The sequence below is a fragment of the Denticeps clupeoides genome, chromosome 2 (assembly GCF_900700375.1).
Source record: "Denticeps clupeoides chromosome 2, fDenClu1.1, whole genome shotgun sequence".
NCBI classification, from domain to species: Eukaryota; Metazoa; Chordata; class Actinopteri; order Clupeiformes; family Denticipitidae; genus Denticeps; species Denticeps clupeoides.
The window spans coordinates 24,120,158-24,144,406 of NC_041708.1; the positions used below are offsets into that span (position 1 = coordinate 24,120,158).

Consider the following 24,249-nt stretch of genomic DNA (forward strand, 5'->3'; position numbering starts at 1 on the left):
ATCCTTTAAGGGGATCTTTTTAAACAGCATAAAGTGACCCTACATGACTACTGTTGAAAGCCAAATCATCAAGAATTAAGCAAATATTTTTTATTATTACATTTACAGCATTTATCAGACGCCCTTATCCAGAGCGACTTACAGTCAGTAGTTACAGGGACAGTCCCCCCTGGAGCAACTTAGGGTTAGGTGTCTTGCTCTGGGACACAATGGTAGTAAGTGGGATTTGAACCTGAGCCTTCTGGTTCATAGGCGAGTGTGTTACCCACTAGGCTACTACCACCCTACCTCAGATGGATACACACTTTAAAAGGGACAAAAGAAGCTTTTTTCTTTACTGCATTCCCAGATCAAGTGAACCAGGTTCCAGGCTCAAGATGTGGGTGTTTCTGGTGTTCCAGGCATCCTCTACCCGTAAGTAAAGTGTGTATCCATCTGAGAGGAACTGAAAACAAGGCTGGGATTTGGATTTGTTCAGGTCAGTCCTTTGGGTCTGGAATCTGGCTGGGCTTTTCCGTGCAATTTGTTTGCTTTTTGTTTATTTTTACAACTGAATAGTACAGGTTATGGAGGTCATATTAAAGTTGGGAAAAGTTTTGAAATGATCAATGGTGGTCTTTTGCTTACATCCCAAAAACTTTTTATATCCACAGTAGGTCTATTTGTAGAGGAAGGAAAAATCCGATTTGCGTTAATAAGGGAAGACCCAGACGCGAATCCCATCTCAACGCGGCCCATAAACCAGGAGACGCTCTTCAGCCTCTTTTCGAGTTTATGAAGTGTCATTTTCCTTGGCTCCCCCCTCGTCCTCGGCCTCTCACGCTTGTGAACGCTCCGTCTGCGGGCCCCGATTCAAGTTCACTCCGAATGCCAAAATCGCACACCGAGCTGGTGGGAGTTTGAGCGAAATGAAGGCCGCCGTATGTACGGAAATCAGATAAGCCGGTTGCCGTGTGATGTGTGGTGAAGCCTATCAGCAAGTCGGCTCCCCAGGAAAAACTGCGGCTCGCTCAGTCTCCTGTTCGCTGTTAGTCTGATGGCATCCCTCCGTCTACAGTCAGACCGCGGTGCTTGGAAAGAAGAAAAAACAAGCATGCAGCAAGTTATATAGGGCCTGCATGGTTTTAAAATCTACACTGTGGTAATGTTCTCCTCTTGTTAGTGCTGGTTTTACACTCGGTCCTGTTTTGGAAAAAGATTTTTTTTTTTCTTCTTAACAGCTTGTGACAGATTTTGCAGGTGGGTTCAGGCCCATGAACTACGCTCAGCTTTCTCAAGAGCTACAAACTGCATACAGATGCAGATCCAGAACAGGAGGTCCAATGCAATACATATAATTGTACTTATACGTACTTATAATACAATGCTACTCAAATTAAATTGTTATATTTCCTAAAATTGCTTGCTGGTTGGATGTGACATGAATTTGATGGCCGTGGTGTTGATGAATAAAATGAGCTCTGTTTGTCATTTCCACCATTATACACTGGGACGCTTCCAACAGTACATTAAAGCCGTTGCCTTCTTCCTCACATTTTATGTCTGTCAGTGTCATGTGTCATTAGGGTTTTCTATCTGATTATGTTAGCAAGGATGCATAGCACCCTAAAAAAAATTGGATAAACACCAGATGACATCATTATATTTATCTGAAAACAGAGTAAAAAGTCAAAAGTAAAGGGAGTTTAAAGCAGTAAAAGCAAAAAGTTGTAAATTACATGTAAAGTATAGATGTCCAAAAACTTGCAAATGCATTCACTGTGCAAATTATAGCTCTTTAATTTAAATGCAGCTAATGAGTCCTCTGTCCAGATATATCACATCATGTTTCTTTAGAGGTAAAACCAAAATTAAAATAAATGGAATGAAATGAAATCCCTCATGCAAACACAAAATCTTTTTTTTTGGAAACTGAAATAACTTTCAAATAAATGTTAAAGTTCTGGCTTGCTTTATTTTTCTCCTCTCCATTCATATATTTTCTTCTCTCTGGGATGATCCACCTTTTAAAACTGACAGCGGGTTCATTTGACCTTTTGGGCCGAATCAGAAGCAGCCCTCCACCAACTGTGATTCTGAGAGATCGGCTACTGGCATCGGGTCTTGTCGGCCGACGAGCCTCCGCCGCGTGCCAGGCACCTGCCACACAATGCGATCGGCAGCAATGATTTGCGCTTCTCCCTCCCCATCCCCGCCAAATTCAGCCAAGATGAAACCGAGCGGATTTATTCAAATCGAATGAAAACATGTCTGGTCTGTGCCTATAAATCACCAGGCCAGACGCTCATGGGCGCGTGTGCGCGTGCAGGAAGCGGCGCGGCGTGGAAGCGAGGCCTTGCATCATTAGTGCCGTGCGCCTGTTCGCCCGGCGATGTGGCTTCGCGGCAGGGAGGAGGCAGCGCAGCAGGATGCCAGAGGGGATTCGGTTCCAGGCTGCAAATCAAAGGTGGCCTGGATGGCCTGGTTATTTTCTTTTAGCGTCTATCTGAACAAGAAAAATACGCAGTGCGGCGCGGCCTGATTATAAAGGGCTCCGCTTTTGTTTACCTGTGACGCGTTTGGAAGGATGGGAATACCTATATTTCATCTGCATGGAAGGGCTTGATTACATGGGCACTAAACTTCCACATTTCTCTTTCTGAAATAAGCTGCATCATTAACTTTGTAAATCGTGGCTGGGCTCGTGTGGTCATTAGTGCAAATGAACTCACCTCGGCCGAGGGGGGAGTAGGGTGTCATGGAAGCTGTGATTCAGACCCCGAACCCCAGGCCTGCAGCCTCCGCACACGCAAGCGTGAGGTTTACCTGGTAGAAATCAAGCTAAACCTTGGTCATGGGTTCGAAATCGACAAACGTCTCTCTTTATTTGAGTTTTATCATCACCTTGGCACTATTGAAAAGTTTCTTTTTTTATGGTTAATGAAAGTAATTACATTTTTTTTTAAGAATTTGTAATTCGTCAAGCCCTCTGCTAACACTAACCCGCAAAGATGCTCTGTCTGGGATGCTCAATGGGGGGGTAATTCTTACGTTTCTTTTGTACTGTGACGTCTTCTGAGGTGGTTTTAGATGAAAGACAATTTCCTTTTTCTTGTCTAAGGTGAACCCTGGGGCTCCAGGCCAAAACCTGTTGAGGAACGTTGTGTATGATTCGACTGTCTTCACGCCGGACGAGAGAATACGAACCCCCCTGTTCCTTCCCTTCTAAATGTGATGTTTGTAAGAGCAATCAGGAGCACAGCGTGAATAATGCTGAAATGAATGCACTCATTTATTCTGGCCAAAGAAATCGGCAGGATCTGCAGTTATAGAGTCGCTTCTGTCCACTGCCTGTTTGTCCGTGACGTCCTGCCAAACCCTACAGCATGGCCAGAGGAAGTTTAGAAAGAGCCTCTCAAATGTGTGGTTCGCTGGACACACATCCTCAGCGGGTGAAAACATATATTTAGCTTAACGTAGAAAACTTTATTTACACCCACACGCTGCTTTTATGCCTAAAACTGCTTCTGGCTTCTGATTTCATTATGAACCCATATGTAATTAAAAAAAAACTTTTTGTACATTTTGTGATGTTTTTTTTTGTATTGTTTTTAAGCCTGGGGGATATAACCCTGACTTTTGGTAGTAGCCTAGTGGGTTAGTCCCACTTACTACCATTGTGTCCCTGAGCAAGACGCTTAACCCCAAGTGTCTCCAGGGGGACTCTCCCTGTCACTACTTGATTGTAAGGCGCTCTGGATAAGGCCGTCTGGTAAATGCCAGAGATGTAAGTGTCAACGTAAACTATACCTTAAACTAATAGTTTAACTGAGGAAATGAATATGGTGTATATTACATTTTGGAATGACATTTGAATTTTATACATACATACATACGTATAAATATAAAAATATATATATATACACACACACACACACACACATATATATATATATAATAAGCGAATTATGTATTATTTCCATTTGAACATTTTTATTTTTTAAATATAAATTCAAAAAGGTTAACGCAATTTAGTAAGAACTACACATTGCTATTTGCATTATGAAGAATTAAACAACATAAATCTTCATTTTTTTTTCTTGCTGCGATATAAGAGTGCTATAAGATTTATTGTTATTTACAGTGAGCAAATCGAACGTTCATTTCCAGCTTCGGCTTGCCCCCTTCAGCGCGTTTTTCTTTGCGTCCTGTTTGTCCGCCTCCGGCCGCCATGTTAGGCCGTTGTCCCGGTGACCGAGTCGCGTGGGATCTGTCTCCACGGCAACGGGAGCAGGGAGACGCACCGCCAAGTGTTGCGAGAGTTTTGAAACTACCCCATTAAGCGCCGTTTCTTGTAAGTAAGCACAGGAAAAATAAATGATTGTTTTGTATTTACAGTTGTGTCTAAAAACGTCTACTTCCACACACATGCCAAACGTTGTCTGTAGTCTATTACTGTACATTTACTTTACTTTACTTAACTGTACTTGCCAGGCGCTTTTATCCAAAGCGACTTACAAAGAGGAAGACATCAGCAATTCTCATTCAGTTTCCATAGATTTTAAGTTACAAAACTAAGAGCCCTGCTATGGAATTGTTAAGTGCTAGACTTAATATTTTTTTTCTCTTTTGGGGGTGTGTGTGCGTGTGTTAGTGTTAGACTCCTTTGAAATACTTTTTAAACAAGTTGGTTTTCAGATGTTTCTTAATGGTGGTGGTAGTCGGCTAGCCGAATGGAGCAGGGCAAGTTGTTCCACCAGCCAGGGACAACAAAGGAGAATAGAGTCGAATGGGATCGGAGACCCCGTGAAGAGGGAATTTTTACTCTCATTTCCTTTGCAGATCTGAGAGGGCGTGTTGATATAAGAGGGTGCCTTTCTGTGCATGCCAAATACAAAAAAAAATAATAAAAATAATATCATTCAAAAAGCGCATGGCAGTTGTGCATAATTTTCCCCCACTTTGTCCACACAGCTGCATCACGTGTGACTGAAGATGAGTGAACTTAAATAAGTGCATTTTTGACATTGGCAGACCATGGGCGTGGCGCTGACCCGAGCGGCCCAGTGGACCGGGCCGGCCAGGCTGAAGGACACGCCGGCCAACGAGGCCCTGGTCCGCGCCGTGGCTGCATTCGTGGAGCAGCTCGGCTCCAGGCACCCTCGGGAGGCCGAGTGTGTGTTTCAGGAGCCGCTGCGGTGGAGGACGGCTTTAGGGGCTTCTGATTTCCAAACAGAGTATGACATCAGGTAATTAGGATCCAGGCCCCGTTCGGGAGGCGGATAGGGTTACGGCGGGATGTCGTGCCGCCCCGCTCCTGGTATTAAGGCCCTGAAATGAATTTGTTCTGCAACTCGACTACAGCGAGACACAAAACACACCACAGAAAAAGAATTGCGTTCCTCTTGCCCCCACAGTCTCTATGTACACTCGTGGGAGTAAAGATGGGGTCTCTCTTACGCTGTCTGGGTAATGTCCCTCCCTTTAGTGGCCCTACAGTGCAGTCCCGGGAGAGAGATGAAGCCGGGCGCCCACTGCTGCACCTCTCCCCTCCAGATGTCTCGGTATTAACCTTCAGCCAGTTGTCCGAACTGCTGCAGGTGGCTGAGAACAAGAAGCTGGAGGAGGTGCGCGCCTGCCTAGAAGGTAACGCAGGGAATGCCAAGCGCTTATGAAGAAGAACAAATAAAATTATGAGGTGACGTGTGTGTGCTTTTTTTTTTTTTTGTAGCCAACAGGGATCCCCTGGTGCAGATCCTGGGGCCAGAAATTGAGCAGAAGGACATGCCGTCTGAGCTGAAGTCCAGACTCCTGGCACTGCTGCAGCAGCTGGACTCTGACCTTCTACGCCTCTCCATCGAACATGTCAGCCCGTGGGTTCCATCTTATTGCTTCTCCCTTTTACTGTTTGCATGTGTGTACAGTGCCGCCTCTCAGAAATGAGATACGGTAATTTATTGCAACTTGAGAATACATAATCTAAAAAACATGGTTTGTATTATTGCAATAATCTGTATTGCATGGTTGATCGGGATAAGACCAAAAGACCTGTAGCCACTAATTTAGCCACTATTCACCTTTTCTCAGTTTTCTGTACTAAAGAAGATAAGAAGAAAAGGGTGGTAGCCTACTATGAACCAGAGGACCACAAAGTCCCAGGTTCAAACCCCACTTATTTAAATTATGTCTCCTCGAGTGTCCCCAGGGGGACTGTCCCTGTAACTACTGTAAAAAAATATAATAAAGTTGGGAGAAATTTATGGCAACAGGCTGCAAGGCATTTTTAAGTTCTCTAAACTTCATGCCTACATGAGCGTGAAGTTGAGGGAACTTTAAAGGTTGCCTTACATTTTTTACAGTGCACTATTAATAAGGGTTTCTGCTAAATGTTATTACAGAATGTAATAAATTCAATAGAAAGTTTATGTTTATTAACGTTGATATATAATCCTCTGTATGTGTGTGGGTGTGTAGCAATGCGAAGAAGAGTTCAGAAGCATTAAAGAGCGAGGTGGAGCTTCTCTGGACGTTCTGCGGAGACGAGAACCTGCTGAAGTCTGTTAAATACACATCAGGTGTGATCTATCTCTTCGCACTGATGCATTTTGTTTTTTGTCTGTTTCCCTACGGTTTCCTTCCCTGTCTCTTCTACAACCTGTTAGCAGCCGTGCCCCCTCCTTCTCTCAGCCTGTTAGCTCTGGTTCTCCCCAAAAATATAAAACATTTTACAGCCCCTCTGCGGCATGGAAGTGATTACACACACCAGACTGGACTTTTTCTTGAGAAACCCACCAGTTTTCTGAGCAGTGTCACAATGTTTAACCCTTTGCTATCCGTTAATGCAGCTTATTGTGTAACCTGTCTTTTGGTCTACACACAGAGAAATAAAGGTACACACAGGGTACAATATTAAACCTCCAGGCATAAAACTGTTCCTTTCTGTTTACCTCAAAAGGTACAGGACAGGTCCTTTATGATACCATGTTGTACTTTTAAAGGTACATGATTTGGGAAAGTACATAGTTGTACCCATGAACCTGCACCACATGGAAATGATCCCATTTAACCCAACGTACCGACAAAAAAGGATAAGTACATTATTGTTCTTCAGATGGGTACTGCCCCAGCCACAAGCATTTGTACCCATATAGCTTCACAGTGGTACTTCCATTTCTCTGTGTGTATGGTGCCTATGTCAGAGGTCTGAAGCTCCTAGATGTTCATGTATGGTCACGTTCAGCCATCAGTTCATGCCTAACCTGGAACAAAATGTGTTGAGCGTTGAATAAGGAGGTGGGAGAGTAAGCATTTGTGATCATGCCACGCAGATTATGTGTTCCCCAACGGCTGCCGCTCACCACCCTGGAGGCAGGTACACGGTGACATCTGCCACCTCCTGGTGCAGCCATACGACATAGAGGTCCTCCACATCACGTGCAGCATCAGCGGAGTCTTTCTCAACATGGTGAGCGCTCTACAAGCACCGGTCAGCTCATGCTGGGGGTATTTTTATTTTTTTTTAACTCCCTCTCTGTCATTGAGAAAGAGTTTTGGTCGAGAGATATTTATGAGCTTGGGTTCCGGGGCAGGGGTGTCACATGTGGCAGCTTGTCAAGAAAGTGAATGTTTGGACACGGCTGCTTTAGCGTGAAACGGTGTGCTTACACGGCTTCCAGGGTGTGAGGTAAGCGTCAGCCGGACATGTTCATCACAGTCACCCCCTCTAATCATGTCTGGCGTTTATAGTGTGTCTGCTTGTTTGTGCAACCCAAGGAAAAAGCTGCTCTCTTAAACACACACACACACACACACACACACACACACTTTTATATGGTTCGGTGAACTTCTGGATGGACGTATTGATGGAGACATAAGACAGATGTACGTCAGGGGCTACTCGGCAGTCCCTCTGCTGCTGGCTGGACTGGAAGTCCGTGTAGGTGCCAGTGCAGGTAGCCAGTGAGGCCAGGATACGCGTATGGGGATAGCGGCTCCGGTTCTGACGCGTAGCCAGTTTCTGGGTTTTATTACTTTCTTCCACGTTGCTTTCATTTCGCAGGGAGTTACGCAGGAGGGAGCGGAGGAGAGCATGTATGACAGGAGGGGCGACCTGTACGAAGGCCTGGTCTCGCTGCTCGCGGCGACGTCTCCTCACTTCGCCAAGAACGTCAGCAGACAGGTGAGCTTGTCTCGGGCCCAGGCATCATGTGACTCATTAGAAAACCGATCACGAAGCATCATTTCCTGTCGGGCCAACGGGGACGAGAGCTGCTCCTGGCAGCTTGTTATGTTGTTTGTGATACGACAAAAGCCGTGGAATGCAGCGCTGACCTAAATCATCTGCTGGAGGGAGCTGGAGTGTTTCGCAGCAAGAGCTTCTGGGGGCCTGACACACACACACACACACACACACATACTCAAACGATTCCCATGCAAATCCCATACACATGAACTGACACATCAATTTCACATGGAAACTGCTAATTACAAAGAATTACCTGATGACCTGGAAAAACGAACGGGTAGTATCCTAGTAACACACACTCGCCCATGAACCAGAAGACCCAGGTTCAAACCCCACTTACTACCATTGTGCCCCTGAGCAAGACACTTAACCCCGAGTGTCTCCAGGGGCACTGTCCCTGTCTGATAAATGCTCTAAATGTAAATGTACACTACAGAATTGACAGTGATGCGCTTTCCTTTAAATGCTCTATACGCAGCGTAACCGTAACACGAGTGTTAGTGACATCCTTTTAATTCTTTGATATTGTGTTTATATGCTATATTTGCCGTAGCGTGTGTGAAAACTGGTTTCAGGGCGAGACATTACGCATTGAGGGGAGCTCATCACGCTGTCTCACTGTTGAGCTAGCGTCTGCTTGTCATGGGGAAAAACATTCGCTTGTTCTCCCCTCCGCTGCCCCTGCTTTTCGAATCACAACGTTTCGGCAGGAATGCGGCGGCCGGTCCAGCCCCTCACACACAACTCAAGTCAAGAGTGCGTTTGAAATGTCAAGTGATTCATACGGTAGTGCTGTTTCCCCGCTTTAAGTGAGCTGATAAATTAACAAATCCGTCCCGATGATGACTTCAAGCTGTGGGGCAAAATGTGTTTATCATTAAAACCAGAGAAAACTTATTCTACTTTTTCACCAGTAGTGACTCAACAATGCATTATGACTTGTTTTTTTTTACGTTAGAGACTGGCAGCATCGACATTTACATCACCGAGCCAGATATTTACAAAGACCCTCTGTACGTGAGATTTCATATTAAAAAATGACGTGAAAATGGCTGAAGGACGTAATCGAAAACACCTTGTCTGCACTGATTGGGACCAGGTTCTCAGTGGCGGCGGGTGAAATCTTTTTTTGTTGATGCAAACAATGCCTAAGCAGCCTTCCAGTATGGATTTCTCATCGCTTTTAATGGGTCTGAAGATCAATGCGGATGGTTTATGTTGTCTGCTTAGGCACTTTTACTGCCTACATAATTCTGTCCTTGAGTGAGGACAACGGAAATTCGATTACGAAGCTTGATTTCCCTTTATGTTCTTTGTGAAGGTTTGCGAGGTTATCTCACGCTGATATGGTTAGCAGATGTAAAGGGGACAGTGGACATGCGTATCACTTCAAAAATGCCACTGTGGTGATTATAGAAGTGCTTAAAATCTACGAGGGGACAGAAAGTCTTGCGCTGTTTTTCCATAGTTGTTGGAGGGACATCAGTGTTCTGAAAGGCTGAGCTTTCTTCCAGTAATGGGACCTTGTTTTGTCATGACTTTGGTTGGTACTGTCTGTTAAAAAATGAGAGTTCAGAGTCGCATTAGGGGACTTTCTGCCAGACCTCAGCCACAGTTTCCGACATTTTACTAGAAATTGTTATATTTCAGATTTTCTGTGTTAGATTCGCCTGAGACTTTTATGCCGTCATCTCAGCATATTTATGCCGTCTGCTCAGCCTCAGGTAGGCTGATTTGAGAATGGAGAATGCGGATGTTGCCAATAAATAAAAAATGGAATAAGGAACAGGGTGCAGCTTCTGAGGATTTAATGACTTGGTTGGCCAGTAAAATATCACTGCTGGTAGTAAGAATGGTACACGGGGTTCTCAGTTTGTTGCCCAATTGGGTCAAATGGTCATTTCAAAACATATATATAGAACCAGTTACATACATTTGATATTTTTTTTTTTACATTTCTTTCTCCTCGACTTTCTCTCAAACACAGTCCAGTTATTTATAGTAAGTAAGATTATGCTTAATGGCCAACATTTGTACTGTATCTTATTTGCATTATTGGTCATGTTCTGCTTGTTTAATCTACCCTGGCATATCGAGGCTTGTCAAAATTGCATTACTTTAATAAAGGGCGTCGCTTGCTGACAGCTCTGGGTGTTGATGTCAGAATCGATGTGTTACAGGAACATTCCATGGTACCGCCAGTGAATGTGTTTTACAAAAATGTAGAAGTAATCTTATTATCCATGAAGCACACACCGTTCCCTGGACCCCAGGGTGAATACAGGGGCGCGTCCCCCCTGCGGTGAAAGGTCTTGGCTCCTGTGGGGTCTCTGATTGCAGCCAGTGGGGAGAACACCGTTACTGGGCTCCTGCACAGGCCCCAGAGCGTAGGCCAACGACAACACACACGTGGATCCCTCAACATAATCTGATTCTCCCAGCGCCGTGGAAGGTTCAGCCTACACAGGTTTATTAGGGCAGACGCTCTCAATCAAAAGCGCTGAGGCCAGAACAGCACTCTGATGAAGCTTCTCCTCTGCTCTCCTCGCTGAGTGCGCTTTCTCTTAAGCTCATGCGATCACAGTTTAATTGTTCAATACCATACCATCTCTTCTTTTCTGTCGCACATGAAAATGTGCAGGCAAGAAATCATTCACCATCATTTCACGTTTCAAAAACGAGACAATATGCAATGTAAATGCTGGTCATGTGACGATTTTAAAGTGGAAAAGAAAACAAAAAGTGTGGTCAAAAAACAAGGAACAAATCAGAACGTTTTCTGTTTCTGGAATGGATGTAGAGTATTCTTGAGTCTATAAGGTCGACATATGTTGTTTTTGTCTGTTCAACTAGGTACATGTACTACATTGACTGGGTTAAATACAGGTGCATTACTAAAAATGCATCCGTTTGTCACCATTGACTAAAACTAGACTAAAATAGTGATATATTTCTCTGACTAAAATATGACTAGAATACTCATAGTCGAATAAAGCTTGACTAGACTAACTGAGTCTGGATGTGATAAAGACTAAAATGACAGCTTGAAGCAAAGAGTAGACTTAAACCAAAATTTAGACAGGCCACAAAAAACAACTATACTGTCACCTCCAGTATCCCTTCCTATGTCAGCAGGCGTCTCTTGCATCACTTCAACATCTGTGTGTTGGTTCAGTGCTCCATGTCCTCTTTCCAATTATTTCCAGCTTGATGTAAATACAGCATTAGCTTTTTTAACGCCTCAGTATGTACTAACGGACCCGCTCTTCCTCTTTAATGTCGAATGTCGTTATTAGATTCCTGCACTATTCTTTACAATGAACAGAAAAGACACTTACTACCCTAAACTCTCTAGGTAGAAAGCAGATGAGGTATCTGAGAATGAAAATGTTCCTTCATAATACCAGAATGTATTTGTGGATGGTGGTGGAAGGCTTTACCTTCTCACCGAAGAGCTTTGTACAGTATATCCTCCTTAAAAGTGCCTTCATCTGCATCCATAAAATTTGCAAGATTGCTTATTTCAGCAAGTTATTTCAAGGTTTTTAGCCCAAAGGAAATTACAGAAACTATAAACGTTTCAAAAAGCATTTCAGATGAGTAAGGGGGGGCTCTATTGTGTAAGGGATTTTCTCGTAGAAGAGTGATACAATCCTGAAGTATTTTAATACTCCTCATAAGGCAGATGCACTACTTGACAAAGAGTGGCGTGTCTAATAGGCAAGTTAAAGGGGAATGTATGGATGAAAAGTCTTTTGCAGAACTCGGGACGGTCACCAAAGCATCAATACTTTGATAGAGGAACAATCATTGAGAGAAAGAACTGTTCTTACAACCAAAGTCCATATCATTTTACAGCCAGAATCTATTGTCTTACTGCTGACATTTTGGTGCAAATTGAAAAAAGTTTTATTCCTGACTTTTATATTTAATAATTATTTTCTCCTTCTGCAGGACTTCACCGTTCTAGAAGACTCTTCATCAACACAAAACAACCCACATGTGGAATCAGTTGATACGGGGAATTGCGGCCAGGCCCAGCGGCCGGACGAGCACCGGGAGAAGAATGTGCATGAGAAGGCGAGACAATGGCTTGGGCCGAACAAGCCAGGCTGCACAAAGAAATTGGAACCATCTTCGAAGTGGAGCAAGCTCGGCCTCTCTTCCCCCAAGTGGTACGTGACAGCTCTGAACTCCTCAGCGCGTCGAGTAAAACAGCCTCCTGTCTGGCCGTCGTCCAATCGCTGGGTCAGACGGCATCCATGTCCTCCATACGCATGCCAGCCATCACACTTTATAAAGTAGGGGCTTTATACGTGCACCAGACCCTGGCTTGGCAGAGTCTCGGCCATGTGACAGGTTGGCAGATTAATGCAGCCTGTGATATACTGCATGTGTTCCTCCGATTGATCAATAGGTTTAGCAGAGGCTTCAGTCCTGACAGCTGCACTCCGTGATAAGTGCTTACAGCTTGAAGGGAACCTGGCTTGTGATTAAAAAAAACTTCTTAACATCCTTAATTTTGATTTTAAATAAATAAATAAATGCATTTCTTTATTATAAAGGGAGGCAGAAAAGAAAAAGAAGATGAGAAAAACTCCACAGCCAGATGTCAGGAGGAAGACAAACTTTTCTGGATCCTCTCTTCATGGGCAGTCAACTCAGAGGATGTAGGTACCTGACACAGTGGTCATCATCAATATTTTAAGCCCTCAGGGTAGAAAGCTGTTGAGATATCTGACAGCCACACAAAAGAAGCTGTTACAGAGCTCCTTGAATACTGTTATCTACTTTCTGTCCTACTTTATAGTGGCAAGAAGTCCCAGGAAATGGTGGGAATAGTCCTTCACAAATGTTGGAGGCCTTCTGGGCACGTTGATTGTGAAAAAGTGGCTTGTTCATCTGGTTGAATGAACACGGCATTTCTAGTTTTAGAAATCTCACAGTGTTCAATTTTCAGTATTTCTCAGAAGTGTCTACGTCAATATACTCAAAGCTGCAAGAGTCTCATTTGAGGCCACAAAATCTGCCATCATAAAAGTAAAATGTAGAGGTCAGTCATGTACCTGATAATCTGTGTATTTGCCTTTTATCTTCCATTAACCACAATCTGATGATGTAATCTCTTTAAGACTCCTATTACGTTGAATAAAAAAATGTATATAAAAATAAACAGCAACATCCATTGTGTTGCATATCTAACAATTACAGCCACAGTAATCAAGGAAAAACAAACACCCTATTTGCATAAATGTGGTGTTACGCTACAGGATTCTGACAACCATTTTCAGGTATTGTTGAAATGCCTAAAATTGGCCTATGCAAGATTTAAGTTCTGTTTGTAATGAGCACAAGGTAATTGTGTGCGTTGAAGAAACACAATGTTCTGCAGATATTTTCCCTGCAGAAGCTGTCATTTGTTTTTTAACCGGACTGAGAGATCCTCTTCCAGTCACAACACCACCAGATATCAATAGACATGTTTTTATTTTGTCTGAGCAACTGAATGTGGGTCAACTTCATCTTTGTGTACTTTCCACCCAGCACATTTTATATGTAGCTTGGGGTAAATAAATGAGCAGAGTTCAAACAGTTTCAGATGGAAAATGGGTCAGATTGACCAGCGTCACAATCAGGTCAAGGTAAATATGATTTCGCCTTGTAAATTATTTGTTACCCTGCTGACAACAGACATTGCTATTTTTCAAACCCGAAGCCTGACCTATACACGAAAAAGTCATTAGTATTAGTAGCACGGCTGTTTTCCTCTCAGTCATGGATAATGTAGCTGAACTTGAACTTGACTGAACTTCACCTCCTTTGCCCCTGTTGCTGTCGAGCTATAGGTTGGCTGCATAGCCTAATGGATTTATTGTCTCGTAGATAGCCACAGTAGTAATCGGACACATTCACACCCACACATCCAGGCTTCCATGACTCCTCAGGTCGTGTCTAGTGTGTAAGTGAGTCATTAGCAGCTCTCTTTAGTGTTTACTGTGGCTCGCGTCGCTCAGACTGAGCGGCCATGTTGGCGTGGCTCCCCTACAATTGCGCTCTCCCTGGAAATGTTATCTGTATGTGTATGTGTGTGTAGGAGATGGTGGGAGGACTCCCCTTGGCCTCATTTGTGTGTGTGCTGGGTTTCACTGCTCCTCGGTGGACAGTATTCATGACACAGTTATTGCTGCGGCCCAACAGGCTGCAGCGGCCATCTGCGTTTCTACGCGCGGCTTATAGAACTGAGGTCTCAGGGCCATTGATTGCCACTCCAGCCTTGCCTCCTCTCCTCTCCTCTCCTCACCCTTCACTTTCTCTTCTCCTCTCCTTTTAAAGATCACATTACACTTTTTCCTTATTTCTCTTTTGTTCTCTATTCTGGTTTGTGTGTGTCCAGTAAGACAACATCAGATGACTTCAGCGAGAGCTCGTCCGAGAGTGAGGAGGACGAAGAGCTGACAGAAAGACGAACTGAGACCAACTCTGACCTGCCATCTGAGTACTGGCAGATCCAGAAGCTTGTGAAATACATGAAGGTACAGACACACAGAGAGAAATCTACAGAAGACTGTCAAAATCATCACTAAAGCCCAGCAGCAGTGGTCTGACAGTTGGACGGATGTAGGGGTTAATATTATTGGATGGTCTTGTCTACTGTTGTAGTTTTTCAAAGGTGTATCTTTCTTTCTTTTCTAAAAAATAAATCAATAAATAAACATAAACTCTAAATATCGAAATCCCACTGAATAACAAATTCCTTCAACCCTATTCATAACTTTTCCTATTGACTGCGAGCTTCTCAGCATTCTGAAATCACACCGTATTTTTAGACCAATTTTTAGCAACTGTCCCACTATGCATATCCAAGAACACTCGCAATGCAGTCATTCTTTGAGAGGTACCTGGCAATGCTACAAAAATTATTTTCCGACTTTAAATTGTGCTTGTGTGCACCACGGGCCTGAGAAGCGTTTGGCTGCCGCAAAGCGATTAAGGAAGAGCATATGGTGAATATTAATGTGTCGGAAGAACAGAGAGCGAGAGCCCAGCAGTGACCAGCCTGCCTTGGCCAGTCTCTCTGCTCAGATTAGCCAACATCTCAAGGCTGCACTCATTAGAGGCTGGTTTACCGATGAGCGAATGACGGCGCATTTCACCATCACTATGCAAGCCCGCCGCTAGGCAGTGTTCACATTGAGGACCAGAAATGACATGAAATGATAATATTACAGTCACTGCTACAGACCTAGCATGTATTCAATTTCTTTAAATTTGTCACGACTCGGGGTCGTATGGGCAAGGAGATGCAGAAGCAGGTCATGGTATTTGTATATTTATACCAGTTATTGTATACGACAAAGGAAACCTAAACCTGGCACGAGGCCAAAAAAAAAAAAGAAGCTGAAGGCATGTGTCTATTGACAGGAACTGAAAAAAACACCAGCTTAAGTCTCCACATGAATCGGTCTCAGCTTGGATTGATCAGGACTCCATTCACAGGTGCATCCAAATTTAAATATGCCTACTTAGAAGGTGGTGTTCATACTTTTATTACAAATGTTGATAATCTTCAGAGAGAAAGCAGGTGATTAAAATATAGGAAAACAGTGGAGGAAGGGAGGCGATTGTTGCTTGTGTGGCATACTGTGGCTTACGTGGAATTTTTACACCAACATTGCCTCCTCCCATTTTAAAATTGAAAGTGATATTAACATTCATATTCTGTTTACCACTACATAACAGAAGATGAACCTACAAGGTACCTGTTTCTAATAAACCAGGAGGTGAGGGTATTTAACTGCTTCTTTTTACTCTTTCTTTGTTTTTCTGGAATTCAAAAGAATGCTGATGAGCATTTATACTGTAGTCCCACATGAACACAAAAAAAAGATCCCTAACTAAATTAATGTGCATATTAAACTTCCCAAAAACTTCAGACATCCTGTGAAATTGTGTGTGTGTTTGGGTTTGAATTAGGCCCTTATTACCATCATTCTCAGGGCAGTACTGAACCTCCATCCGGCTAGCATACAGAGGCAGGTAGATTTTTTTAGCTGCACCAAAAACACCCTAATGATGGTGAAATTCCCCTTTGGCTGGCAGTCACCACTTTCCAAAATGACACATGAAAAGACTTTAAGATAAAAAAATGACTCGAATCAGAATTACAGTTTCTTTTTTTTTTTTGCGTCCTAATTACTGCTGCTCATGGGCTATGGGACGGGTAGGAAATTGGGTGCAGTTTGCCGTTCGGGGCTGTGTGTGTTTATGCCTGAACAGGATGTGTCCATTGCAGGCCCTTCCCACAGCTGTATCTGTCTGTGAACCGCACAGTGCAGTTATTTATGGGCTTTATCCAGTAGCCGTTTTATAATATCATTACCATCAGAGGCCTGAACCCGGGTAGAGCCAAGTTAAATATCTGCTTTATTTTAGGAGCAAGAGCAGATTTTTCGAAATTCTCTTTGCCAGCTTATAAACGGACTGTTGTACTCTGCAGGAAAATGTCATTATTTAACACAGACGTGCACGAGCCATTCCCTGACTTTCTATTTATCTGTTTGACAGCTCTAAGAGTACACACTTCTGTTCCACGTGTTGTGGGGAAGTGTGTATACCCTGTTAGAGTAAACACCACTGTAGTGTGATTTCCAGACGGGTGACAAATCCAGGGAAAAACCTCGTGTGGGCACTTTGCATGACTTATTTGGCTTGGCCAGGCACCAATTGTGCCCTCAGAGTAGAAGGTGGGCTGCAAATCATTGGAAATGTATTGGCTTGCCTTTAACTGTAAATTTCCCACTTGTGGGACCTTATCTTAAACTTGTGATTGACATTGCTGTCTTCAACACTCAATATTTTAGGGATTAGAACTTATTTTGTTTCTAAATTTAGACAATTTTCTTGAAATTCTATTTTTGAAGAAGCACCAGAATAAGTCAGAAGATCCACACTGAGCTTGGTTCTAGCATTGTACTTGCCACACGCCCTGCATCATTACCATTAGCACATAGTATAAGGCAACTACAGGGTATTTGTTTGACTAGCTCAAAACCAAACTGCTTAATTGGCCCGAATTACAGTTGGATGGCAGCTAAACAGTGTTTTGCAGGAGAAGAGAAAAAATTAAACCCTTCACAGTTCCGAGCTGCTAACAATCATCACTTTTGGGTCATAGTGCTTCTGTTCATGTTAATTATTAAGGAGTTAATGATCCGCCATAAAAATGAAATAAAGTGATATTTCAGGCCAATGCGATTAACCAGTTTTATTACTGACCCAATTGCTCTGGCCGTCTGCATGTGTGTCTGGGCAGGAAATTACAACGTTCCTGTGTTCGCTACCTGCAGCCTGCCAGGTTTGAGTCTAATTACGCAAAGCAAAGATTTCTGTTATCTTTGCGCACAAGGTGGAGGGGGCTGTTACTTTCAGATGTTTTATCCACCTATCAAGTTTCTTGCTCTTGGAATGCATAGTCTACAAAAGCACTCCTTCCTGTCTTCTATAGGACATCGTCTTGGTTCTGTTGTTCTGGGCTCACGACACCCAAGCACAAGCTGGACCTAAAACAACAGACAAGAAGTGGTGGCCTGGCAGGTTAGGAAGCAGACCCGTAATTTGAAGGTTACCAGTTCGAATCCCGAACCACCAAGGTGTCACTGAGAAACTGCCCCACACACTGACTGCTCCCTGGCTGTCATGGCTGCCCACTGATCACTAAGGTGATGAGTGGGTTAATACAGACAACACATTTCATTGTGTGCACCGTGTCTTGCTGTCTATGACAATCACATCACTTTTTCTTTCAGAAGACAAGGTGACGGACAGATGGGGGCATTATCTGCAAGGCCCCCTGTTGACCTGCCAGGTTGCAGGACAAACACTTATAGTTCAGCTTTGCGATCAACATATGAACTCTTTCAGGACTAATGAAAAAAACATGCTGTCATCAGTTCACAGCTTTGAAGAAACCCTTTAAATATGAAACATTTGGCTTTGTTTACATTCATTTCATTTAGTGCATAACGTCACATAGTTGTGAGTCTTATTTTTTATAATGTAAAAGCAGTCAGAAAGATAGACTCATAATTGATTCCGCCTTTTTGCTGTCCAATAATGTCATACCAACTTATTCATTCTGGAAACTGCTTCTATATTGGTGGCCTTATGTCTAGTACTTATCAAGGAATCTCAAATTAAATAATAATTTTAAAAATTTGCTTCAATGCTGGCCAGCCTTTTGTCAAAAATGTCAAATGTCAATGAAGCTCAGATTGAAATAATTATAACGAGCGTAATTTTTCATAGAAATGGGTCCAATTAACAATGGTTTGTTTCCATAATGAATTAGTTGGTGTGACATTATTAGACTGCACATGCACAACAGACCTAATCATTTATACATTGTAAAGCAAAAATGATAATATGAACAACAGAAAATAAACCAGGCATTATCACACACATATATATATATGTGTGTGTGTGTGTGTGTGTGTGTGTTTGTGTGTGTATATATCCATATATTGCCAGTCGAGTTACACTACATTATTTACCGCTTTAGCCTTTATTCAGTAATCCTGTTGCTTGAATATTCTGCAACCATGAATCTGCTCGGCCTCTGTAACCGTGCCTCCGCTGCGTGCGTATATCACTCAGTGTCAGAGAAGAATTACTGTTTAATTGAGGACTGATGACGAGCGACCGTCTCTTCGCATCCGCCGCGCATTCCACGGCGACCTGCGGTCATAAATTAGCCTTAATGTGATCCGTGCGCAGCTGGGCTTACCGAGGTGCTGTTTCAAGTGCCGTGATCTACAGCTGCGCTCGGAACGCTCCTTTCATGGAGGTGTATGTCCCACCCCCTCACCGCCGATCACCAGACCACCCGAGCCTGAATTTACGAGGCCACAGTCATACCTTTGTCTGTTCGTAATACGTAGTGTCTGAGGGTCCTCTCTGGTTTTTGGAGGGACGTCACTGCTGCGAAGTGGCCGGATCCTCCTGCTGGGTAGTGAAGTGCCCTCACCATGCCTCTTTATAGAACCGCCGTGGAACCTTCTCAGCTGTGCGAGGCGAGTGCGTGTCACTCAGAAGTGACTGCAATCCCTCAGCATGCTCATGTTTATTGGGTTCTTTTCTCAGATCTGGCTCCTCCTCACCCTTCAACGGATGCAGCCGTTAAGACTCTCCTCGTTCACCCCTATGGTATCAGTTCTGCCCGGTCCTTTACAGTATTTGGCGTGAACTGGGGGAAACCCTTTGAAGAGAGAGAACAGAGCCACGTTAGGGAGCTAAGAATTCGGTGCTGGTAGCAAACAAATGGTTCAGATTTAGGCCACTGTCTTAATATGGACAGCATATGCGTCTTCCTGTCTTTGGCTCTTTACTGTCTCTTCACTTTCTAAAATCCCCTTCTGTCTCTTCCCTTTTTCTTCTCAGCATGACAGAAGCTAGCATATCTTGACCTTGAGTCTATTACTGCTATGATAAAATAAATTCCAGCTTTAGATCTAAACTTCAACTGTATATATATATATTGTACACATGGAGCGCCACGCATTCAGCAGTTAGTTGCTATTTGTGATCAGGTTATAACAAGGTAAACGCGATGGAATAATGCTTACAGAATTGTAATATTTTACAATGTCATGCAGCCAAACACGATGTTTGGAAAGTTTGGAAGGCGGTGCATTATAATGTACATTTATACCACAGAAAACACAGACCATAAATAAAGGTTTAGTTACAAGAAAACATTAGATATATTTAGATAAGTGACCAGCTTTTGATATTTTATAGTTTGTGCCAACACCTTTTAAGCTGCAAGTACAGACATGAACTTTGCAAACTTGGAAAGGTTCCCTGAGGGCCCAAAAATGCTGAAAAGGTTGCAGTGAATCTATGAATCGGCTGTGACGAAGGAAAAGGGTGGTGATTCTGCTGAAACTCCTGGATAAGATTTCACATCCATTCACGTACACTCACCAGTTATTTGGACATGTTTATAATTATAATTTGTATTATAATGTAGAAATAGCAGGTATGTTTTGTTACACTTTTTTTTTACTGAGGGTGGGCTGAAATGCCATTTATCCACATATACATTATTTTCTGCATTAATCACCTTTCACGCATTAAAATCTGATTGTTCAGTCGCCAGGAGATCGTTTTTCACCGTCCCTGCAACACATTTAGGGCAACTGCTGTACTTCCTACCTGCTGCGTTGACCTTGGTTCCTGTTTGAGGGACGTGTGCCTTTTCCCCCGTGTTGTTCTGCAGTCTAAAGAAAGAAAGAACGATTGTGGCCTAGAAAATACAGATGTTGGAAAGCGGTCTGAGATAGAGACAGGCACGCTGTGTGTTTCAGGCAGGGTGCATTTCCAGCGAGACCGCAACCTCGCGGCCCGATAGCGCCGGCACACATCCATCTACAGCCAGTGTGCGGTTGGATACACGCAGACCATAATGTTACCATGCACACTTCTGCTTTAAACGTGGACCACATGTTCCAGGCCTCCATCTCGTTTTTCATGCATATACTGCCCGACGTAAAGAACAGACAAAATCTGCTTTATGTTGGCAGTATAGCACACCGCTCTGCTAAACATGAAACAGATATCTTGTTTACTTTGTAGTGGCTAATCTGAGCAGTAGAATAAATATTAAGTGTTATGGGCTGTTATATACGTAGCGTCCAAACAGAGGATTTAAAAGGGATGATGCTCTTCAGTGCTCATTTGCTCTTAATTGACACTGTCAGGGTAGGTGACTTCTGCCAACATGTGTTTGCACTGTTATCACAAACCCTCGCTCTGTGCGTTTTCAGTGGGGGAACCAGACTGCCACCGTGATCGTGCTCTGCGCCCTGAGAGACTTTAACCTGGCACAGGAGACGTGTCAGCTGGCCATCAGGGACGCGGGTGGCCTGGAAGTGCTTCTGAACCTCCTGGGCACAGAGGAGGTCAAATGCATGGTGAGTGGGAGTGGGAGTGGGAGAGGGAGCTACACATAGGGTGGGTGCTGTCCCTCCAGGCAAGCCCATCGCAGCTCAGCTCCAGACACGAGGCAGCAATTATAACCCGAACACACCAAAGACATCTGTGTGTGAGGGAGAGAAAGCGAAAGTGCACTTATTTTCCTGGGGTTTATTGTAAATTGAGGCAAACTGTTTCTAATTTAAGAGTAATGGTGCTATTTCTGCATAGCCTTGTGCGGGCACCTCCCCAACACCATTATCTTATTCACCATGTTAAGTTTCTGTAATGCTTTTTTTTAAAGTCATGTTTGGCAATTCTTGCAAGAGCTAAGAGCACTTCTAAGAATGGGAAAATGAGGAAAGCAGAATAATAACGAGCCTTTTATTTATACTGGCTGCGGAATCAAATAGATGTTCAGGAGATGGATGAGGGAAGAAAATGTTTTTCTCTGTAACTGGAATCGGAATTTGTTGCACATCTGTAGACACAGTGTGAAGTGAAATTGATTAGTTGTCACATGTGACACACCACAGCAGTGTGTGGAGACGGTACTTTGCTCAGTGTCACCTCAGCCTTTCCAGATTCTAACCAGCAACCTTCCGATTGCGGGTCTGCTTCCTTACCCGCTTTGCCAACCACTGCCCCAGTGTCTGTGTTGGAGAAATAGAAATGGAACAAAGACCCTCTTTTTTTCCTGTTCAGATCGGCTCTCTGATGATTCTGAAGGAGATCAGTAGGAACTCGCAGAATTCTAAGGCAATCGCAGATCTCGGCGGCCTCCAGACTATGGTGGACATCCTTGACTCTCCCAACAAGGACCTGAAGTGCTTAGCGGCCGAGACCATTGCCAACGTGGCCAAGTTCAGGAAAGACCGGCGGTCTGTGAGAAAGCATGGAGGAATCAGCAGACTGGTGAGGTTTATACTGTCCACGTTATGTACATCTTTCATCCATACATTTGTTGTTCTCTTGAATAGTACATTTTGCCATGCCATCCGTAGTTAGAAAATGTAAAAAAAAAAATCTAGAATGCTCATAAAGTTAAATTTAGACTAAAATGTGTGAACTAAAACTACATGTGTTGTAAACTTCAGTCTGCTTCAACTGAAAGCTAACAGTAACTGCCTAGTCCACACATCCTTCTTTATGTCAAGAAGTGACCGGATTAGGGGGGTCACTTGTTCCAAGACATCCTCGGATGGATACCACAGGATCTCTCATTTAGATCTTGGATAATTTCCTTCTTCCCTCACTCAACTTCTCTTTTCCATCTCTGCCGTTCATTCATGAGGTATCTTGCCCTTTGTTCTGGATCATCACCTCTTCTTGCCCTGTACTCTCTTTGCATTTCTGCTGCTGTTTTTATCAGTAAATCTGAAATATCAGGAAATCCGTGTCCATTTGATAAGTAATTCATAATATTAATATTAAATATAAGATTAAAATTTGTCATATGACAATGAAAGAGCAATCACTTATACAAATTCTATTTAAAAAAAAAACCTGAATTGCTTTAGTTTCTAATGCAATACGCATACAAATCTACATGAAATAATTCAAAGATATTCTTGTTATTGTGAGACACCTGGACGTGATAATGAAAACCCCGGTACGGAGAAAGCACAAGGAGGCCAGTGAATTACCACGACGTTAATCTGAGAGTGTAAACTCAGACGAAGCTCAACATCCAAAAATTAAAAAAAGACAAGAAGGCAGGGAGGCAGGACAGGAAGAGCAGGAAAAGGAACGATCTTACTTGGAAAATTAATGGTGAGTAGAGCTGAGCAGACCAGTCCAGAAATGAGGTAGAATATGATGGGGGTTCTTAATGCTAGCAGCTAGCTGAAAGACACCAATATTTATTTTATGTTGTTTTACAGTATTTATGGCTATAAAAATAACTTTTTGATAAAAAGTTCTAAATTATGAGTTTTCCCCCAACAGCGAATAGAGAATAGAGAAATAAGTTTGCCACTTGTCACACCAGGATCTCAAAAAGACTTTACCGATTCCCCTCCTCATATATGATGTCACAGGATCAAACCATAATTTTATTATTGGAGGTGGTGGTGGTTTCCTTCACAGGGTTGAATTAAACTCAGGAACTGAAAAAAAAAAGTTAATTTTCTTTAAATTGAATCCATTTGAAATGTTGAAATGTTGCAGTTCAGATGTAGATTTATGAATGTTATGAACAGTTGCAGCATGCTGTAGCAATGAACCTACTGAAATGTCCCAAAAATCTGATTATAGCACTGGCTCTCATCCTGTGCCCTCTCTCTCGCGCTCTCTCTCTGCCCCCACAACTCACTCTCAGGTGGTTGTTTCAGAGCCGGCTCATCATTGTGAAAACAGATAGTGTGTCGGTGTGGTGCTCCAGGGGGAGTGTGTGTTTTTTGGCAGAGTGACGCATCTGTGTGATTAAAGCCACCGAGCTGTACTGTATATTTTCTCAAGCGCTGATGGGGGGGCTGTGCCGTGACCGATTAGTTTCCGATTACGGCCGCCCGGTGAAGAAAGGCCCGAACGTTCAGCCTGGTCACATCCTCCAGCCACAGCTGCAGGCGTGTATCTGTCGTGTCTGTGTTACTTACGATGTGTGTTTGTGTGTGTGTGTGTTCCAGGTGGAGCTACTGGACTGCGTTCCGGACCCCTCTCCCTCGACTCTGCAGAAGCAGCGGGACGTTGAGGTGGCGCGCTGTGGAGCTCTGGCTCTCTGGAGTTGCAGTAAAAGCACTAAGAACAAGGAGGCCGTGAGGAGGGCTGGGGCCATCCCACTGCTCGCCCGCCTCCTCAAATCCCCTCACGAGAACATGCTGATCCCGGTGGTGGCCACCCTCCAGGAATGCGCTTCTGAGGTCAGGCAAGACTCCTCCGAGGATCTTTACACTGCATACATACTAAAGATCCCTGCTGACTTACAGTTACTAAACAGGGTCTAACGCAGGCTGAAGGCTCTATAAATAGGACATTTTATTTAGAAACATGAAGACATTTTGCATTTGAAAACTTGATTTATTGATCTTTATTGATCTTTATTTATAACATTA

The 24,249-nt window shown here is 43.4% G+C and overlaps 1 protein-coding gene across 1 annotated transcript in view; it reads left to right on the forward strand.

The window, feature by feature from the left end:
* Window positions 1–4,266: 4,266 nt before the first annotated feature.
* The window catches only part of odad2 (outer dynein arm docking complex subunit 2), a 50,158-nt gene continuing 30,175 nt past the window's right edge, over window positions 4,267–24,249 (forward strand). The window contains exons 1-13 of the mRNA XM_028969292.1: window positions 4,267–4,333; window positions 5,014–5,228; window positions 5,468–5,625; window positions 5,711–5,852; window positions 6,454–6,554; window positions 7,308–7,444; window positions 8,039–8,158; window positions 12,179–12,399; window positions 12,790–12,894; window positions 14,619–14,757; window positions 21,049–21,195; window positions 21,902–22,111; window positions 23,824–24,057. Coding sequence (XP_028825125.1) covers window positions 5,017–5,228; window positions 5,468–5,625; window positions 5,711–5,852; window positions 6,454–6,554; window positions 7,308–7,444; window positions 8,039–8,158; window positions 12,179–12,399; window positions 12,790–12,894; window positions 14,619–14,757; window positions 21,049–21,195; window positions 21,902–22,111; window positions 23,824–24,057 — 1,926 coding nt within the window. The 5' untranslated portion in view covers window positions 4,267–4,333; window positions 5,014–5,016. The remainder of the gene's footprint in view (window positions 4,334–5,013; window positions 5,229–5,467; window positions 5,626–5,710; window positions 5,853–6,453; window positions 6,555–7,307; window positions 7,445–8,038; window positions 8,159–12,178; window positions 12,400–12,789; window positions 12,895–14,618; window positions 14,758–21,048; window positions 21,196–21,901; window positions 22,112–23,823; window positions 24,058–24,249) is intronic.